Here is a 17445-nt window from a genome sequence, read left to right on the forward strand (position 1 = left end):
TGGTATTAAATGCACTGGAAAAGACAAAGAACATTATCCTGACTCTGGTCCTGACTTTGTCCACATCAAATTAAAATCTGTGGAGCATGTAGTTCAGAGCATCCTCCACATGTAAATGTTCCTGATAGGTAAACTCCAGAGGATTAAGATATTCAGAAACCAGTGGATGGAGCTGTTTCAGGACTGGTCTTTCAAAGGTGTTTATAATGTATGTAGTATGAGTAACTGGCCTAAAGTCCTTTGAGATCACTGGAGTTCCCTTTTTTTGGCCCTGAAGCCACACAAGATTTTTTTCCACAGCTGGAGGACTTTTTGAAAACTCAGGGAAAGAGAGAACAGGTGCTGAAGGACCCCACAGAGCTAGCAGACACATGGTTTCAACACTTTAAGGCTGATTCCATCTGGCCCCGCAGAGTTTCCCCAGCTCTCTCCACTCTTGATAAGCAGAAACAGACAGTCCAGGAAGTGGAAGGGGTCTGGAGATGTGATATCATAGTAGGAGAAGATTGTGTAAGGTAGAGATGGCAGTTGGGATTCCCAAACAATTTCAGCTTGCACACACAGCCTAGCAGTGTTGAGGGAGGGCTAGACTTACAAGGATGAGTAAACCTGTTGAAGAACCACTTCAGTTTATTAGCTGTTCTTGTTCCCTTCTTCTGTGGCTTTACAACCTGCTTGTAGCCAGTGATACCTCTCTTCCTGTTCCACACTCCCTTCACATGTGTGTATTTTATTTTAATGCTAATTTCAATAAGAACTCAGTAGGCTTAAATTGGTTTATTAAAACCACATTTCTGCAAATTCGGCCATGGAAACTATCTAGCACAATTATAAATATATGAAACCATATGTCATAGGTTCAAGCCTTTTTATTAGCATTCTGTAAAAGCCTGTGCATTTATGTTTTTGACAGCCTGCCTGCCTGTATTTGACTGTCATTTGTCATTTGGGAATCTAAGCATTGCTTTTCAAGGTAACACCAGCACCAAATACAAGAGTCTACAAAATATGGTGTATTCAATACACATCAATGAAACACTTCTGTCCCATGGTGATGCAAAGCTGATTTTGTATTAATTTAAGCCTTGATAATGAACATTCTCCTGTACAGTTAATAACCATCATACACATAAGTATTCTGAGTGCAATTTCAACATTGGGAAACACAGCTTTCAAGTTGTATGAAATTATTTTTAATATAATGCAGACTCTGTGTCTCACAGTTTTTACCAATACTTAATAGTGCTTGAGATGGACACATTCATTTAAAAGATCATTATGATGAAGATCTTGGTGATATATATTAGCAAGATGTTCACACTTTTTGTTGAGCTCATCAGAATCAATTCCTTTCAATTCACCAAAGAAGAAAAAACAATTTCCAATCAATGAATAAACTTCTGCATGTTTTATTAATTCAGAAAATAAAAAATCCAGAACAGGAAGAAATGTTTCTACCTTACATTTTTCACTTGCACTGGAAAGTATCTCCTCTTCTGCTCAGATAATATCTATTAAGACACACACTTCACTTTTGTTCCCATTTTTTATATAGCTATAATGTAAATCTGGACAACTACTCCTGGCTTTAATTCATATTCACTAACTTTATCTCTAATTTCCTGAAGATACAGTAGATTTTGAGAGACTCTAAAGGATTCATGGCAGTAAGTATGTTCACATCCTCTGACTGTAAAACATTACTTATTTTGTTCATTCTTTCAAGAATGTCATTCCAAAGAATTGCCAGATCATTTCTAGGCTCTCCATTTTCTTGCTTAGTCCTTTTGCCTCTACCCTTGCATTCACTTCCTGTTCAGTATCAGCTTCTAGAGAAACAAGTGCATGCTTAAATTTCTCAAAACCTACTCATAGAACATGAACAGCAACAAAATGTGATGACCATCTTGTGTCAGATAGGTACTTGTTAATCCTATTATTTTCTAAAGATAAAACTAGAATATTATAATGATGTGTTGAAACAGAGAAAAAGGAATATAGACGCCAAATGAAGTAAAAAAAATTCACAGATTGTAGAGAACTCTCTGCTGCTTTCACTCCTGCCATGTTCAGGCTGTTTCCTGCACAATGGACATAAATAGCAAACTCATTCAGTTCTCGAATCTGTGCTTGAAATCCAGTATAGCGTCCAGACATGTTAGATGCATTGTGATATGACTGATCCCAGCAGTTTAATAGGGGAATTTCATTTTCATTACGAAAATCTATGACAGTGTCTGCTAGAGTCTTTGCTCCATGAGAAAATATTGGTATCTCTTTTGTTTACATGAGGTAATTTTGTGCAATAGTGGTGCGTAGCTAAAGTAGTGCTGGTGTTAACCTTTTTAATGGAACTATTTTCATGTTTACATTTAAACATTCAATTATTTTATCACTATATTGAGCAACAAAGGCATCAGAATGTACTTTAGAGCTCACTGCTACATTGACCACTCCAAAGACACAGACCTCTAGTTGGTGGGACAACTTTGAGATTGAAGTAGTTGTTGCTGAAAAGAATTTTTGTTTGTTAAGGACATTGCTATAGTCTTTGAGTGAGCTACTGTATTTCGCCCGCATATCAAAGGGAAGACAACTGTAATGAGATCGCCTGTCAGTGTTGTCAAAAAGGTTGCCTGCACACTCTGCTATGTAGCAGACGAGAGGAGATTACGCAAGATGGCAAACACCTTTGGGCTGTCTAGAGAGGTGGTTTCTAAAATAGTAAGGCAAGTGTGAAAAGCAATTATAGTCCATTTGGGCCCTTTGTATATACAATTACCTGTCACTGAGTCTAAAGTAGAGGAACTTATAGCAGGGCTTCACGGGACTCATGTAGAAATAAAGCAACCATCCACAAATTCCATTCTCTTAACATACATGCCATCTGTGATTACAAGTGTTCATTTATTGATATAGTAGTGAAATGGCTGGGTAGTGTTCATGATGTCCGTATTTTCACTAATTCCATGCTGAACACATATTTGAAAAAATAAGCAGTGAACGGCATTAATCTAAATGTCATTCCCTTTGTTGCCTATGCCTGTTTCATGCTCTTGACAGTGGATTTTTGTGTTTTAATGTGGATGGAGATTTTTTTTAAAATGGTGTGCATGTTGGACAGGATTTTTTTTTAAAACAAAACAGGAAAACTCCCATTTTTAATTAAATACCTGGGTATGTGTAGATGAGGCCTCAAAACTATTCCGCTGTGTCCAATTGCTTGATTCAAGTTACCACCATGCTGGAACTGGACACCACCACGTAGAGTTTTCTGAACTCTCATCTATTTCCACTGATTCATTTATTGACTCTTTCTCTTAACAGATGGTGCATGATTTGAATTCATATGTATTGCAAGATTATCATGGGATAGGGCCCCCCATGTACCTGAGGCCCCTGGGCAGTGCCCGGGTGTGTCCATGTGTTAAGACTGCACTGCTTGTTGTATTAATGCAGAGTGCACGCCTGACTGAATTAATCCAACTTCCTGTCTAGTGCCCTAATTCAGTTGATGAAGCTAATTCCTTATCATTCATTTCATTTTATCCTTTTCATTCCATTACAGTACAACTCTTCTGGCATCAGTTTCTATGACTATGCTTGTGTCTTTTGGGATTACACACTTAGTGACTGGAATACAGAAGGCTGCACAAAGACCAGTGATGATGACAAAATCCTGAAATGCCATTGCAACCATACTACAAATTTTGCTGTTTTAATGGTAAGAGTATCTGACACTTTATTCTATTGTAATGCTCTTTTCAAAATTTTTACTGTCTGTTTCATTAAAGGTTTATGTTCCTGTGTGGTTGCAATTTTGGTTTTATAATAGATTAATTGGGTCATGTCAAGTGTGAAAAATAAAGTATGATTTCTAGGAATCACAAAGAAGGAACTGTGTGGAAAAGAGGACAAATAAGAAAACCTGTCATTTCACCTGTCGGTAAAATTTCAAATCAGAGAACTTATCATTCAGATTTCTTTTTGTTTTCAGACATTGTATGTTACACATACAGACTCATATTAAAGTAGATCATAAAAAGGATCCAATATAACAAAAAGATTCCAGAATAATGGTCTTCAAGCTATTTGTTTATGTAGACAATGTTCATTGTGCTTTTTGGCATCCTCTATCTTGAAACAGTGTTGATGGTTTGGTGTAAAATGTGAAATTGCATCCATCCATCCATCCATCCATCCATCCACCCATCCATCCATTCATTCTTCCAGTTTTCAACATATTTACCTAGCTAAAGACTGCATACACGTTGTGCTTCTTCCTGCCAGTTACTGGTTTCTTATAATTATATATAATTTCTAGTCATAGTAGGAACCAAGGCCTTAGATGGTAGCAAGATCTGCAAATCAACAAATAATCCCAAACAGGTAGACAGTCCATTGAGGAAGTATATAGCACAATGTCACTCTAAATAAAATACTTTATATTGACACCCAGCCTTGACATTGATTTTCTTTTCTTCCCTCCGCAGCACCAAGTAGGCTCCCAGTGAGGGCAATTGACTCTGCCCATTCTGTACTGAACTGACTGCACCATAGAGTGGCTCTGCCTGTCACATGTCAGAAAACATTATTACGGCCAAATTGCTTTCTTTAATTCTGCACTTTCCCTTGTTGTTTATAGTGGCATGTATAATGGCCCTTTTTCTTTATTATTTTGTGATTGAATTAAACAGGGATGCCTGGGTTGGCATTCCAGCATTTTCCTCTGGGAACTTGCAGTGCCTTTTTTGACCACACTAGTCTAATAATGCGCATTCTTTGCCATCAATTTAAAGAAATTTTCCATTCAAAAGTATTTTTTATATGTTGCTTGTCTCGTGTACTTTGTAGTGATTGCTGAGAAAAAAATGTAATCTAATGTTTTCATGGAGAATTGAGAGAAAAAAAGTTTATGATATAATAGAAGCGAAGAGTGAACAATGCAGTACAGCAGCAAATGATGTGAAAAGTGTCCATGAAAAAGAAAAAACATTATCACGCTACTCGTGTTGTATAATCCACTTGTCAGTTATCTAGTCATATGCTCAAACTGTGTAAAAGACATGCTTTTAGGAAACTATAGCCGCAGAGAATTGATGATTTGAAATAAATAAAGGAATCTTGACCAACAAATGAGGGGGATGTTCATCTTCAAATCAAAACACCAAACTCATGAGGCTTTGGTTTTTGTTTTTATGATGTGCGATTATTATTCTGGAGGCATGTACTTAATAATATTTTAGAAAAGAAATTATGTGTTTTGCACATTTTGAGAATACCACTAGAAAACTAACATGTGGATTGTGCAACATGAGTAGTATGGACGTTTTCACATTATTTGACATTGTACAGTATTGGTCACTATTAGCTTTAACTATATCACAGACTTCTCATTCTTTCCACACTGCATGAAAATATGAGATTTTTTTTTCTCTGCAATCACTATAGAGTGTATGGGCTAGGTAACATTTAAAAATATTTTTTGGGAGGAATATTCCTTTTGCATGGCATTCAGATGATTTCCAAAAAATGTTATTTATAGTAGGCATCTAATTCATATACAGGGATTATTGGTATATAATGAGCCATGCTTTCCCTCACTGAAACGTCAGGGACCCTTCTACTGCTATTGTTATACACTCTCTCCACCCCACCGCTACTTTGTGCCTTCCTGGGGGTGCCCTTGTCAGGTGGACATTGACTCAAAATATATTTAATACATTTTATCTGTTGATCGATCTATCTGCATATATAATATCATTATTTACTATAATTTAATGAAATATTGAAAGCATAACACATTGAAATGATTGAAATGGCTTAGTACTTTTTTCTAAATGTTGACAGAAGATGGTTTGCAGGTTACACACACACACACAAATTCCACAAATATTCCAAGGATGTTGAAAGGAAATCAAAAAGAATTTCTCCCAAAATTTTAAAAAACTGAACACTGTCTGATCATTGACTGTCACAGAAAATACAAGCTGAGTTGCAGAACTAACTGTTGGACACAGCATTGTCTTTAGGAAAATGTAAGAAGTAATTTCAAGCATTGAATGATTATTAGGATCAATATATGCACTGTTCATATAAATATCCTTAATTTTGTTTATTTTAAATATCTGTTTGTTTATGTTCTGTGCTTTCTATGATTGTTTATAGCTACTGTACTACATTTTTCTTTTTTCTGTTTTGTATTATTATTTATAAAGGCACACACTCAGACCATCCTGTGGAAAAAATATTTGCATATTTGTTATTCAGTGTTTCTATTTACAATTTTGCCCAATGCTTTAATAAAATTAGCTGGAGATATACCAGTAGGAAAACAATACGCAATGAAAAAAAGTATTGTGATATCCTTCAATACATTTCTTTTACATTGACTTACTTAACTCATCTGGAAGAATCCTAACCCACCCTTCATTACTCAAAGGGAAAATGATATATTAGCTAAAGTTTGAAAAAACATCTCATTTTCTCTTCAAAGAATGATCCAAAGCTTTTACAGAATTATTAATGCTGTTATAATATGGACATGGTGGGTCTTTGCTTTACTCTTTTTGCTGTCTCAGTATACATAAGGATCTACTTTACATTGGGCTTTCTGTTCACATTGCTCTCTGAACTGAGTAATGCCAAGATGTTCAGTGTTCATTTTAACCTAATTTTATTTTAAATGTAAATGTTCACAATGCTTTATTTACTGTGCTTTTGAGTGAACTTTTCTCACTTATTGCAATGTGACTTGCAATAAGCCCTAAATCACTCAAAGAAAGTTAAATAGAGTGTTAAGACAAACAGCAATTTAGCATAGTTTCCACAAGAACTGTATCTTCAAAACTCAAGTGGAAAATTTCTAGGAGCAAGAACAGACTAGAGATGAGTGGCAGAAGTGAGATAGCTGAGATATCAGAAGGAGGGGAAAGCAATTAATTATGCATTACTCATTATTAAAATAATTTATTTTGCCATCTGTATTAAATCTCCCCTTAATTTGTTTCTTATTTTGACATTCACATAAACCTGTTAAGCTTGTTAGGCAAAAAACACTGCATAGCAGTTTGATAATTTGATCATTTGTTTTCTTTATGTGTTGATTCACCATTGTGTTTTAAGGTTTAATACAGACATGATCAAATTTGCTGGTAGCCCTCCATGAAAAAGAAGGAACCACAATAGACTTTGAAATAACGAACCTGACAGAAGTAATTGGCACCCATCATTGTTTATTTAGTATTTAACAAAAATCAGACTTTGCTTTAGAGTTTTGTTTTTACAGAATATTCATATCATAATAACATAAATGAAAATGGTATGGACAAAAACGATGGGACCCTTAACCTAATATTTTGTTGCACAACCTTTAGAGTCAATAACTGCAAACAAATGATTCCTGTAGCTCCCAATGAGACCCCTACATCTGTCAGCAGGTAGTTTGGCTCAGTCTTCCTGAGCAAACAGCACCAGCTGTGTCAGGTTTGAAGGGTGCCTTCTCCAGATTGCATACTTTGTTTTTTTCCATAGATGTTTGATAGGATTCAAATAAGGGCTCATAGAAGGCCACTTCAGAATAATCCAATGTTTTGTTCTTAGCCATTACTGGGTGCTTTTAGCTGTGTGTTTTGGGTTATTATGCTGTTGGTGGACCCATGATCTGCGAATGAGCCAGAGCTTTGTGACACTGGGTAGTATATTTTGCTCTAGAATGTTTTAATAGTCTTGAGATTTCACAGACTCAAGGCACCCTGTGCCAGACACAGCAAGGCAGCCCCAAAACAATTCACAGGAAGTACGGGGTTCTGTTCTTTTCTTTGAAAACTTCAATTTTTCATCTGTGGACATGCAACTGATGTGACTTGCCAAAAAAGCTCCAGTTTTGTCTCAACTTTCCAAGGGATATTCTCCCAAGCATCGTGGCCTGTCAATATGCATTTTAGCAAATTATAGTCTGTCTGTATGTTTTTCTTTCAACAATGGAGCCCTCATGTATTTTCTTCAATTAAACTCACTGTCATTTAAAAACCAACACTGATGGACCTTGACTTTGAAGTTCAGCTTGTATGTCTTTGGAAGTTGTCCTTGGCTTTTTGTCTAACATTCTTACTATCCTTCTGTCCTTTCTGGGGTCAATTTACCTGTTGTGGCTGTGTCCAGGGAGTTGGCTACAGTCCCATGGACCTTAAACCTCTTAATAATATGTGTAACTGTTGTCACAGGAACATCAAGCTTCTTGGAGATTGTCTTCTAGTCTTTGCCTTTCACGTGCTTGTCTATAATTTTCTTTTTGATCTCCTCAGACTACTCTCTCTTTTGCTTTCTCTGGTCCATGTTCATTGTGCAACCCACGATGATACCGAACAGCAGAGTGACTATTTGTCTCCATTTAAATGCACTGAATGACTGATTGCACAATTATAGACAAGTGTACTGCTAATTTAGGAAAACAGCTAGTTTGAAAAAATCACTGTTATCCAATTACTTACTATTTTTTCTAAGGGTACCTACAAATGTGCCCAGGCCATTTAAGAGCATCTTTGTAGAATAAGCAATACTTTATATTTCTTTTCACACTTGCTTTGCTTTAATTGATGACATATTAAAGTAATCCAGGTTTACTTACTTTTCAAGAGGTGTACCAATAAATTTGTCCACTCTATAAGACTGCATTATTTTAATACTCCTTAAAGGAGCAAACTGGTGGACTGAATTCTACTTTCTACTTGACTATATACACATTGTAAAAGATAGGGGCACTGTCGACCCCTTGAACCCTCAGACCAGACGTCAGACACCAGATAAAAGTCCAAATAATGATTTATTAATAATAATAATAATAATGTGCACAAAGCACCCTCCACTCCACAATGCTCAATAAACAATCAATAAACTATAATCACAATACTCAATCCTCCACTCTCCCAGACGCTTAGCCACCCTGCCTCCCAACTCAGCTCATTGACTGGGATTTCCCATAGTCCTTTTATATTCCCTGACCCGGAAGTGTTTCCAATCCCTCAGTCCATGTGATCTCCTATCACTTCCGGGTCAGATAAAAATCCCCTTCTTCATCCCAGAAGTACATCATTTCCCTTGTCGCCTTGCCTATGACATACTTCCAGGTTATAGGGCATGTAGAACTCCCTGAGCCTCCCTACAGTGTCTTCTGGAGGTCCCCATGGTATCCAGCAGGGCTGGTTGTAAAAACTACAAGGTCCATGAGGCCCTGCTGGAATTCGGAGAACCTCTATGCCGCAGGGAGAGCTCCATCTGGCGGCCTGGGGGTGTTGGCCGGGATGACAGGCCGGCCAACCCTCACAACATATATATTATTCTCTGGCAGTGTGCTGTTTAAGAATATTGTCATGTCATCTCCATTTGGAAATAATTGAAAATAACATTCTACCTGTCCATTGCAATTAAGTTTGTTTCAAAAACCAGCACAGACAAACTTGAAAATGTTGAGCAGTCAATGGTACACATTATAACAGATGCCATGAATTAAGTCTCATTTCTGAGGATCATTGGCCTATATATAAAGGCATGTATTAGTATTAGTAAAACCATATGTCTGTATATGGTGGAAGGAATTCATGTAAGGGCTGTGATGACCTTTGTATTGTTTATTTGCTCCCCTAGATCCTTCCCAATGTGCCTAAAAGGCTTCCTTTCACCACACTCACCAGTTTTGCTCCATTGTCACATCTTTATTGACAAACTGTGCTGCAGTACACCTGGCTAACAAACCAGCAACACAAAAACCAACTATTTGCTTCTTAAAAACATACACAATTTGATGAATGAATCATCAGGTGATTTTTGTCTTGCTGTTGTAAAAAGTAAAGGTTTACAAAGATCATCAGTGATTCAGTCTTGTCCAGCTAAAACCTTTTTGTGCTTAGACTGATATGTGGTCCTTTAATGACAGTCTAAGTGTAGCATATATGAAAGTAAATTATTTTCTTACCCAGTCAAGCTGATCTCCCACTTTCATGAGAAAAGGACCACAGTTTCTAGGTACAACTATATTTTTTAGTTTATTTCTTAAGCTTTCCAGTTAAAGAAAAACATGTTTCAGCACATAATTCAATCTAAAAGGAAGTAGTTTTCTAACAAAAATAATGTTATTCTGAAAGAAGCATTTCAGATATCTATGATACTTTGTGTACCTGTGGCTTTTCCAGGTTCCCAAAACCAAGTATTTACTGAGTTGTCAAGGTATGGTCTAGATTTAGTTAAACTGAAATTGCAAAGAATGCCACCCCTCCTTTAACCGCCCCCCTCCTTTAACCGCCACCTTATCGTGGTGGAGGGGTTTGCGTGTCCCAATGATCCTAGGAGCTCTGTTGTCCGGGGCTTTATGCCCCTGGTAGGGCCACCCAAGGCAAACTGGTCCTAGGTGAGGGATGAGACAAAGAGCAGTTAAACAAACCTCCTATGAAGAAAAACAATTTTGGACGGCGTTTTCCCTTGCCCGGACGCGGGTCACCGGGGCCCCACTCTGGAGCCAGGCCTGGAGGTGGGGCTCGATGGCGAGCGCCTGGTGGCCGGGCCTGCACCCATGGGGCTCGGCCGGGCACAGCCCGAAGAGGCAACGTGGGTCCCCCTTCCCATGGGCTCACCACCTATGGGAGGGGCCAAGGAGGTCGGGTGCAGTGTGAGTTGGGTGGTGGCCGAAGGCGGGGACCTTGGCGGTCCGATCCTCGGCTACAGAACGGGACGTGGAATGTCACCTCTCTGAAGGGGAAGGAGCCTGAGCTAGTGCGTGAAGTTGGGAGGTTCCAGCTAGATATAGTCAGACTCACCTCAACGCACAGCTTGGACTCTGGAACCAATCTCCTTGAGAGGGGCTGGACTCTGTACCACTCTGGAGTTGCCCCCGGTGAGAGGCGCCGAGCAGGTGTGGGTATACTTATTGCCCCCCCAACTTGGAGCCTGTACATTGGGGTTTACCCCGGTGGACGAGAGGGTAGCCTCCCTTCGCCTTCGGGTGGGGGGACGGGTCCTAACTGTTGTTTGTGCGTATGCACCGAACAGCAGTTCGGAGTACCCACCCTTTTTGGAGTCCCTGGAGGGGGTGCTAGAGGGCATACCTTCTGGGGACTCCCTCGTTCTGCTGGGAGACTTCAATGCTCACGTGGGCAATGACAGTGAGACCTGGAAGGGCGTGATTGGGAGGAATGGCCCCCCTGATCTGAACCCGAGCAGTGTTTTGTTATTGGACTTCTGTGCTCGTCACGGATTGTCCATAACGAACACCATGTTCAAGCATAGGGGTGTTCATATGTGCACTTGGCACCAGGACACCCTAGGCCTGAGTTCGATGATCGACTTTGTGGTCGTGTTGTCGGACTTGCGGCCACATGTCTTGGACACTCGGGTGAAGAGAGGGGCGGAGCTGTCAACTGATCACCACCTGGTGGTGAGTTGGCTTCGATGGTGGGGGAGGATGCCGGTCAGGCGTGGTAGGCCCAAACGTGTTGTGAGGGTCTGCTGGGAACGTCTGGCAGAGCCCCCTGTCAGAAGTAGCTTCAACTCCCACCTCCGGCAGAACTTCGACCACATCCCGAGGGAGGTGGGGGACATTGAGTCCGAATGGGCCATGTTCTGTGCCTCTATTGTTGAGGCAGCTGACTGGAGCTGTGGCCGTAAGGTGGTCGGTGCCTGTCGTGGCGGCAATGCCCGAACCCGTTGGTGGACACCGGCGGTGAAGGATGCCGTCAAGCTGAAGAAGGAGTCCTACAGGACCCTTTTGTCCTGTGGGACCCTGGAGGCAGCTGATAGGTACCAGCAAGCCAAGCGGAATGCGGCTTTGGTGGTTGCTGAGGCAAAAACTCGGGCGTGGGAGGAGTTTGGGGAGGCCATGGAGAACGACTTTCGGACGGCTTCGAGGAGATTCTGGTCCACCATCTGGCATCTCAGGAAGGGGAAGCAGTGCAGTGTCAACACTGTATATGGTGGGGATGGTGCGCTGCTGACCTCGACTCGGGACGTTGTGGGTCGGTGGGGGGAGTACTTCGAAGACCTCCTCAATCCCATTAACATGCCTTCCAATGAGGAAGCAGAGCCTGGGGACTCGGAGGTGGGCTCCCCCATCTCTGGGACTGAGGTCACCGAGGTGGTCAAAAAACTCCTTGGTGGCAGGGCCCCGGGGGTGGATGAGATACGCCCGGAGTTCCTCAAGGCTCTGGATGTTGTAGGACTGTCTTGGTTGACACGCCTCTGCAACATCGCATGGACATCAGGGACAGTGCCTCTGGATTGGCAGACCGGGGTGGTGGTCCCCCTCTTTAAGAAGGGGGATCGGAGGGTGTGTTCCAACTACAGAGGGATCACACTCCTCAGCCTCCCTGGAAAAGTCTATTCAGGGGTCCTGGAGAGGAGGGTCCGTCGGATAGTCGAGCCTAGCATTCAGGAGGAACAGTGTGGTTTTCGTCCTGGTCGCGGAACAGTGGACCAGCTCTACACCCTTAGCAGGGTCCTGGAGGGTGCATGGGAGTTTGCCCAACCAGTCTACATGTGTTTTGTGGACTTGGAAAAGGCATTCGACCGTGTCCCTCGGGGAATCCTATGGGGGGTACTCCGAGAGTATGGGGTACCGGCCCCCCTGATAAGGGCTGTTCGGTCCCTGTACGATCGGTGCCAGAGCTTGGTCCGCATTGCCGGCAGTAAGTCGAACCCGTTTCCAATGAGAGTTGGACTCCGCCAGGGCTGCCCTTTGTCACCGATTCTGTTCATAACTTTTATGGACAGAATTTCTAGGCGCAACCAGGGCGTTGAGGGGGTCTGGTTTGGTGGGCTCAGGATTGGGTCACTGCTTTTTGCAGATGATGTTGTCCTGTTTGCTTCATCAGGCCGTGATCTTCAGCTCTCTCTGGATCGGTTCGCAGCCGAGTGTGAAGCGGCCGGGATGAGAATCAGCACCTCCAAATCCGAGACCATGGTCCTCAGCCGGAAAAGAGTGGAGTGCCCTCTCAGGGTTGGTAGCGAGATCCTGCCCCAAGTGGAAGAGTTCAAGTATCTCGGGATCTTGTTCACGAGTGAGGGAAGAATGGAGCGTGAGATCGACAGGCGGATCGGTGCGGCATCCGCAGTAATGCGGGCGCTGCATCGGTCTGTCGTGGTGAAAAAGCAGCTGAGCCGCAAGGCAAAGCTCTCAATTTACCAGTCGATCTATGTTCCTACCCTCACCTATGGTCATGAGCTATGGGTAGTGACCGAAAGAACGAGATTGCGAATACAAGCGGCTGAAATGAGTTTCCTCCGCAGGGTGTCTGGGCTTTCCCTTAAAGATAGGGTGAGAAGCTCAGTCATCCGGGAGGGGCTCAGAGTACAGCCGCTGTTCCTCCGCATCGAGAGGAGTCAGATGAGGTGGCTCGGGCATCTGATCAGGATGCCTCCTGGATGCCTCCCTGGTGAGGTGTTCCGGGCACGTCTAACCGGGAGGAGGCCCCGGGGAAGACCCAGGACACGCTGGAGGGACTATGTCTCTCGACTGGCCTGGGAACGCCTTGGGATTCTCCTGGAAGAGCTAGAAGAAGTGGCCGGGGAGAGGGAAGTCTGGGCATCTCTGCTCAAGCTGCTGCCCCCGCGACCCGACCTCGGATAAGCGGAAGACAATGGATGGATGGATGGATGGATGGATGGATGGATGGATGGATGGATGGATGGATGGATGCTAGAAAAAACTTATGACACAATCTTCGCTTTCTTATGTTAGCCTTCAGTTATGTCCATCCATCCATTTATCCTAACTACAGGGTCACAGGGGTCTGCTGGAGCCAATCCCAGCCAACACAGGGCACAAGGCGGGAAACAAACCCTGGGCAGGGTGCCAGCCCACCGCAGGGAGCACACACACACCCCCACACACTAGGGACAATTTAGACTTGCCAATGCACCTAACCTGCATGTCTTTGGACTGTGGGAGGAAACCGGAGGACCTGGAGGAAACCCACTCAGACACGGGGAGAACATGCAAACTCCACGCAGGGAGGACCCAAGAAGCGAACCCAGGTCTCCTTACTGCGAGGCAGCAGCGCTACTGCTGCGCTACCATGCCGCCCCTTCAGTTATGTTCTATGCTTAAATTAAGTAATTTTTTATAATATTCTAAAGACACTAAATCTTGTATCACCCAAGAATTTCATCAGTGCTGAATCAACAGCAGTATGAGGTGACATTCCATATTTAAATGAGCAGCTTCTCAGTGCTACAGTCATATGATCACCATTCTACTAAGGCTAAAGAGAGACATCCTTCTAAGGATAGAAAATGAAAAGAGCAAGGTTTCATTGGGTCAGTGCTGGCAAACACCACTCAGCACTACATTGATGGCAGAAGTGTTACAAGAAGAAACCTACAATCTGACTCAGCAAAACAGAGAGTACCATTTGGACCCAAAAACTGAGCTGTTGATGAAGAGTCTTGAAAATGAGATCTGGGACCTGGAATGTTGGTTGTACTGTCAGTTCCAGACGAAAGACAGCCAAGAGGTTATTACCTCTGCAACTCATATTGTATAATTGGTCAGATCACTGCTTTTACACTTGAGTGAGAAATTTTACTTCTTGGAGATTATTCTGGAGTTTCTGAAGTTGAGAAATTTGATTAAGACATTTATTTTGTCCTATCTTTGTTCCCAGCCTACTTGTAATTTTTTGCATCTTATCGCTGTCCAATTTTGAAAATTGGTGGGCAGTGTCATTTTGTGACTTTCATGTCAGCCATTGCTAAGACAACCTCTCAGAAGTCCCCAGGAGCGTGCTTGAATGATTTCATCAGCTCCACCCTTTAAAAAAGGTTGTTTATGTGCTGCTCGGGTATTTGTGTTTTGGATATAACCAAAAGACTTCTCCTTCTCGGTTTTCTGACTTAATTTCTGGTTTATGATTCTGATTCTTGTCACATGTTTCTGGCTTGGCTAAAGATTGGTTGGTCTCTTTGGTTTTGACCTGGTCATAAAATAAAAAATCGTTGTGCTTCAGCAGAAAACTAGGACAACTAACCTCATAAAAGGAATGCTATGTGACTCTTGCATCAACCTAGGGATGATATCAGTCAACAGTAGTATGAGCTGTAATTTCATATTCAAAAGACTAGCTTCAGTTCCTGCTGCAGAGGAGCCTACCACAGTCACGCAATCACCAACTAATGCAGGTATGAGCGTCATCCTAAGGAATTCAAGCTAATTAAAAGTACAATAAAAAGAGCAAGAATACATGGGGTCAACACTGCCAAGTACCATGCAGTTCAACAGAAATCTAATATTCTTACAATTACAGGGTAGAGGACACATTATGGTTTGAAACTGTTTCCCCGTCATGCCCATACCTTTAAACTGTAGGGCACAACAAAGACAGGCCTGAATCTCTTCTCACCATGAAAAGAAAATAAGCCAAAATATTTACTTCACAAGTTAGTTTATAGAAGAAAAGGTAGAATTCTCTAGTATTTATTTAACTATGAGTTCTGTATAGTGATTTAAAGACAAACATTTAAACATTACTAGGTAAATGCTTAAATCAATTTAATGTAGCACTTACATACAAAAATGGCTCTTACACTTTGTTTTCTTCTAATATTACATTACTAATGTCTAAACACAATGAATTATTTTGACATAGACCCACAAAATACAGAGCCACCTCAATTTTTAAAGCTCCTTGTAATTACATAGCACCCTGGCTTTCTTTCTATTTGCAGATATAACTAATATTTAATGATGAAACAGTGTTATAGCCCCAGTTTTTGTGGAGTTTCCATGTTAATAATGCTTGTTGTGCATCAATGTGGATGTTGGGATGAGTTTACTTTGCAATGGCCTAGCACAAGAGACATGTCCTTTTGCCCAACACTGATAGAATAAACTTCAACTTTGTAACATCGAGCCTGTTCACTCCAAACTCCAGGAATAGGTTTATGGTAGTTTTTTGACGCAATGGCCTAAGAGGAATTTGATTTTCAGGGCAAGAATATAATACAAAGAAGCCAGCTGTAATAATTGACAGATGATCACAATGTACAGCACATTTACAAAAACCTGCTACAAAGGAAAACTAAAATGTGTGTTAGGTATCATTTAGGTGGCATGGTACAAGTGAGCGAAGGTATGTTTATGAATGATCCCTATAATGGACTAGCAGCCCATTCAGGGCTGGTCCCTGTTTTGTACCCAACACCTCTAGGTTGGCACTGGTTCCCTGTCATCCTGAAATCAATAGGCAACTTAAAAAATATATTTACTGTACGTATGTATTTAATATATTAGAAAAGTTTTGCTGGCATAGTGTGACTTGCTGTCTACATCCATCCATCCATTTTTATGCCATTCAGTTCGATTGATGGTCCAAGGGAAGATAAGCTTTGGGAACACCGCAGAAAATGAATTATAGTGTTAAAAATAAAATTATGAAAGGAGTCTATGGCTCCTTCAAAACATAAGGGATTGCTACATAAAAATACATAGGACATGATGACATACAGCTCTTCTAAGATGAACGTTGGATATGTGCCCCAAGAGTGTTTTTGCTGTTTTTTCTTTGACAGTTGACAAAGAATTTTCTTTTTTTCTCTCCTTTTCATACAACAAACTCTGATACATATAAATAATTTGTTCAATAGGATGTTTGTGATTTTGGTACATTCAATCCTCATCTTTCACAGGGGTAACGTTGCTAGAAAAGGGTGCAAAACTCACTGAGGTGAATGTTAATATATTGAACCTATGGAAGATATGGGCTTAGGTTCCCATGACCTCCAAAAACTGTAATCTTTTACTAGAGATTGCTCAAAATACACTTTTTTACATAGAATTCTTTTGTAACAAAACATTATTTCTGATAATATGAATTTTCATAACACAGTAACCATGAAATAACTCAGAAGATGTCAAGACTGACAAGGCCTCGATATCACCTCCAACAATCTGTCCTTCAAGGCTAGCTGGTGGTACTGGAGATCGTGAAGAATGCACCAGTTTGAAATAAGCCATTAGTGACATCTGCTTTGTGCACTGTTTGATACCCTTAAGGGTTTTTAAGTATGAGACCATAGCAGAGGTGAGATGACACTTAATCTTGAAGCTGGGGTCAATGATGATCTCAGCAGCCTTGATGTCTCTAGCAAGTCTCTACTTTCCTCTTTTTTGCACATATAACAAACTGTGAAACCGTTAACACCAAAACCTTTATTTTCTCACTAAGTCACGTCACTGACTATGCATACTTTGGGCTTAGAGCCCAAAAGACTTGCACTTTGCTTTGGGGGCATAATTGTATCACCAAATGTGATTTTTTTTTAGGCAAAGGATGAAAATGTCCAATAAAAACATGGGAAGCTCTTTATTCTACAATGGTAGGGTGAACAAGACCGGTGAAGTGCTTAGTAGGATACTAGTTTCTCCCCAAACTTGTGTGCATCGCTCCTCTCGTTTTTATT

The 17445-nt window shown here is 41.3% G+C and overlaps 1 protein-coding gene across 1 annotated transcript in view; it reads left to right on the forward strand.

Annotated features, from left to right (window-relative positions):
• The window catches only part of adgrg7.1 (adhesion G protein-coupled receptor G7, tandem duplicate 1), a 131295-nt gene that overhangs the window by 106841 nt on the left and 7009 nt on the right, over positions 1-17445 (forward strand). Inside the window, exon 10 of the mRNA XM_028799935.2 lies at positions 3569-3724. Within this exon, the coding sequence (XP_028655768.1) occupies positions 3569-3724 (156 nt within the window). The remainder of the gene's footprint in view (positions 1-3568; positions 3725-17445) is intronic.

Source organism: Erpetoichthys calabaricus, chromosome 4, assembly GCF_900747795.2.
Source record: "Erpetoichthys calabaricus chromosome 4, fErpCal1.3, whole genome shotgun sequence".
Lineage (NCBI taxonomy): Eukaryota > Metazoa > Chordata > Cladistia > Polypteriformes > Polypteridae > Erpetoichthys > Erpetoichthys calabaricus.